We start from the raw sequence: 2966 nt of genomic DNA, 5'->3' as shown, positions 1-2966 counted from the left end.
GGGGTGGGGGGTGTATGGGTGGTGTTAGCAATCAGTGCCAGCTGAGATTGATTAGGACCAAGAAGGCTGCATGGAGGGAGCGAGTGGTTGGGTCCAAACTTGTCCATTATGTAAAACCATTGGTGTCACCCTGATATCTTTGTCAGGAAACTGGTTGGTGGAAAAAGTGAGGGAGCAGGAGGAAACTGGAGGATGTGGGCTGGGGGTGGGGGGCAGATGTTCTGCTCCGTCAACCTGTTACCAAATTGTTTGGTCATCTGTTCACTTCATTCAAATGGAAATCTGAGTCACGCTTTCATTGGAAACAGCAAAGTCTGATTGCGTCTAATGAGGAAAGAGAAGTTGGCAAAGAGACGATGAAAAGTTCAACCCCAGATCTGACAGAATGCAGTGGAGAGCAAATCTCATAAACCCAGACTTTATTCACAGTGGAACAGTAAACTCATCAAATGATGAAACTAAAAAAGGTACAATGAAGTCATTGGACTCTGTTGTCAGCGACTCATCTCAAAGTTGTTTCAGTGCAACAAAATGCTGTAAAAGTTGTACAAATATGAAACAACTGGAAGAGCAACTAATGAGAGTAATTATCAACAGGCCAGTGAGAGGAATGGGTTTAAAAAGAGACTTTTAGAAAATAGGCCCAGACACCATGTCCTCCGTACTAAAGAGGAGGGGGACCATCCAGACTGTTATCAGATCACAGTTCAAATCCCTGCCTCTCTGACGATATGGGGGTGCATTATGGGGGAGTGCATTGGAGTCAGCCTCCCCACCATCACAGACATCTACACCTCCAAATGCAGGAAGAGGGCCACCTGCATCATGAAAGACCTCACTCACCCAGCACACACACTTTTTGCCCCGCTCCCCTCAGGCAGAAGGTTGCGGAGCATTTAGTGTAGAACCACTAGACTGAGGAACAGCTTCTACCCTGAAGCTGTTAGACTCATAAATCCCTAACCAGGATAATCACTTTGAAAAAAAAATCACTGTAATGTCACTTTGATTGGCGATATGTGCTGCTGATTATCCATGCTGCTGATCTCATGCTGCTGATTATTTCATGCTGCTATAGTCATACTCATCTGCTCACAAAGACTCATGTTCATGCTGTTGTTTGGCGTACTGTTTTGCACTATTAGTGTTTAGCTTATTTCTTAGTTTCTTAGATCCTTATTATTACTGTTTCTTTTACAATTGATATTTTTGCTGTTGTTAAGATGTAACTGGGACCCTGTGTACACAATTTCATTCCGCTTCATGTGTCACATGTGATGCGAATGATAATAAAGAACCTTGAACCATTAGTGCCTTTAGCATGAGCAGCTTTCACATCTGGAAAGACTCCATCAATGCAGAAAAACATTGACAGGTTTTAGAACAAAATCATGAAACAAATGCAACAAAGAAGATCCAGGACTGTTGTACAGCTAGATACCTCCATCAGACCAGAATGGGACAACATTCCCTCCAAAATGAGTCTCCTCAGGTTCTCCAGAACCTCCAGCAACTGGTCTCCTTAGTTCCCGGACCTTTACAGACTAGTGTTAAAGAACATGGAGCTTGACTGACTGGATTGAGTTGTTTTTCTGACATGGCACCTTTTCTTAGCTTCAACCTTTGATCTTGTTACTGTGTTCTGTTGTGAGTTCACGTTTATGGGTGTTTGGGAATTCTGTTCTTTACATTTTACACAACGACGTCCCAACTTTTTCTGAAGAAAGGTTATAAAATCGAGTTGTGCAACTTCTTGTTTGGGAATTCTTTACAGTGTTGCTAAAGCGCGTGCCAACGCTGAGTGTTTAATGGAGGTACAGGGGCTAACGTAATATTTATCTAAAAGCCTTGTTGTGTTTTTCCAGACATCCTTCACCTTGACGTGGGCCAGCTACCTGTTAGCACGACACCCTCACGTTCAGGAGCAAATCTACTTGGAGGTCAGGCAGACTCTGGGGCCCGAGACGGTCGCCACAGCTGACGACGTCCCCCGCCTGCCTCTCATCAGAGGCCTCGTGAAAGAGACGCTCAGGTACGCGGTGCTTCACGTGACTTGTCATCTTCTGAAGGCTGTAAAAACTGAGGCTGCCAACCGTCACGATGAGGAAAAATTCTGTACTTTAAACTAAAACGCTCCTTACAAGGATGATCAAAAATTCACTTCCTTATTTTTTAGGAGACTGTGCAATTATTTATAAACAGGTGAATGTTGAATTAGTCTCATCAGAGCTGTTTTAGTATTTTAATTTGCAGGGAAAGATGTTGAAAATATACAAATACGTTACTTAAAGCAACTAGCTAACAGCTAAAATAAGCAGACCATTAGCTAAAAGAAGCAAAACACTAACTAAAAGACGCAGGACACTAGCTAAAGAAGCAGGACACTAGCTAACAGCTAAGAGAAGCACAAAAAAAAAAACCACTAGCTAAAATTTGTTATAAGCAAAACACTAGTTAACAGCTAATAGAAGCGTCCATCCATCCATCCATTATCTTTACCCGTTTATTCCATTTTGGGTCACGGGGGTCGCTGGTGCCCATGTCCAGCAATCACTGTGTGAGGGGCGGGGTACACCCTGGACGGGTCGCAAGTCCATCACAGGGCCACATAGAGACAAACGAGACAAACAACCATTCACTCTCTCACTCACACCTAGGGACAATTTAGAGTTACCAATCAGCCTAACATGCATGTTTTTGGACTGTGGGAGTAAACCGGAGCACCCGGAGAAAACCCACGCATGCACGGAGAGAACATGCAAACTCCACCCAGAAAGGCCCCTGGACCGGGGTTTGAACCAGGGACCTGCTCGCTGAGAGGCAGCAGCTCTACCAGTTGCGCCACCGTGCTGCCCTAATAGAAGCGTAACTAGCTAAAAGCGAATAACACTAGCTAACAGCTAATATAAGCATAACACTAGCTAACAGCTAATAGAAGCAAAACACTAGCTAACAGCTAATAGAAA

The 2966-nt window shown here is 44.0% G+C and overlaps 1 protein-coding gene across 1 annotated transcript in view; it reads left to right on the top strand.

Moving 5' to 3' along the window:
* LOC119428924 (cytochrome P450 27C1) overlaps positions 1–2966 on the top strand; it is a 12920-nt gene that overhangs the window by 6419 nt on the left and 3535 nt on the right. Inside the window, exon 6 of the mRNA XM_037696634.1 lies at positions 1866–2032. Within this exon, the coding sequence (XP_037552562.1) occupies positions 1866–2032 (167 nt within the window). The remainder of the gene's footprint in view (positions 1–1865; positions 2033–2966) is intronic.

The sequence above is a fragment of the Nematolebias whitei genome, chromosome 2, assembly GCF_014905685.2.
Source record: "Nematolebias whitei isolate Nwh7 chromosome 2, NemWhi1, whole genome shotgun sequence".
Classification (NCBI taxonomy): domain Eukaryota; kingdom Metazoa; phylum Chordata; class Actinopteri; order Cyprinodontiformes; family Rivulidae; genus Nematolebias; species Nematolebias whitei.
This window is presented reverse-complemented; position numbering and strand designations above follow the sequence as displayed.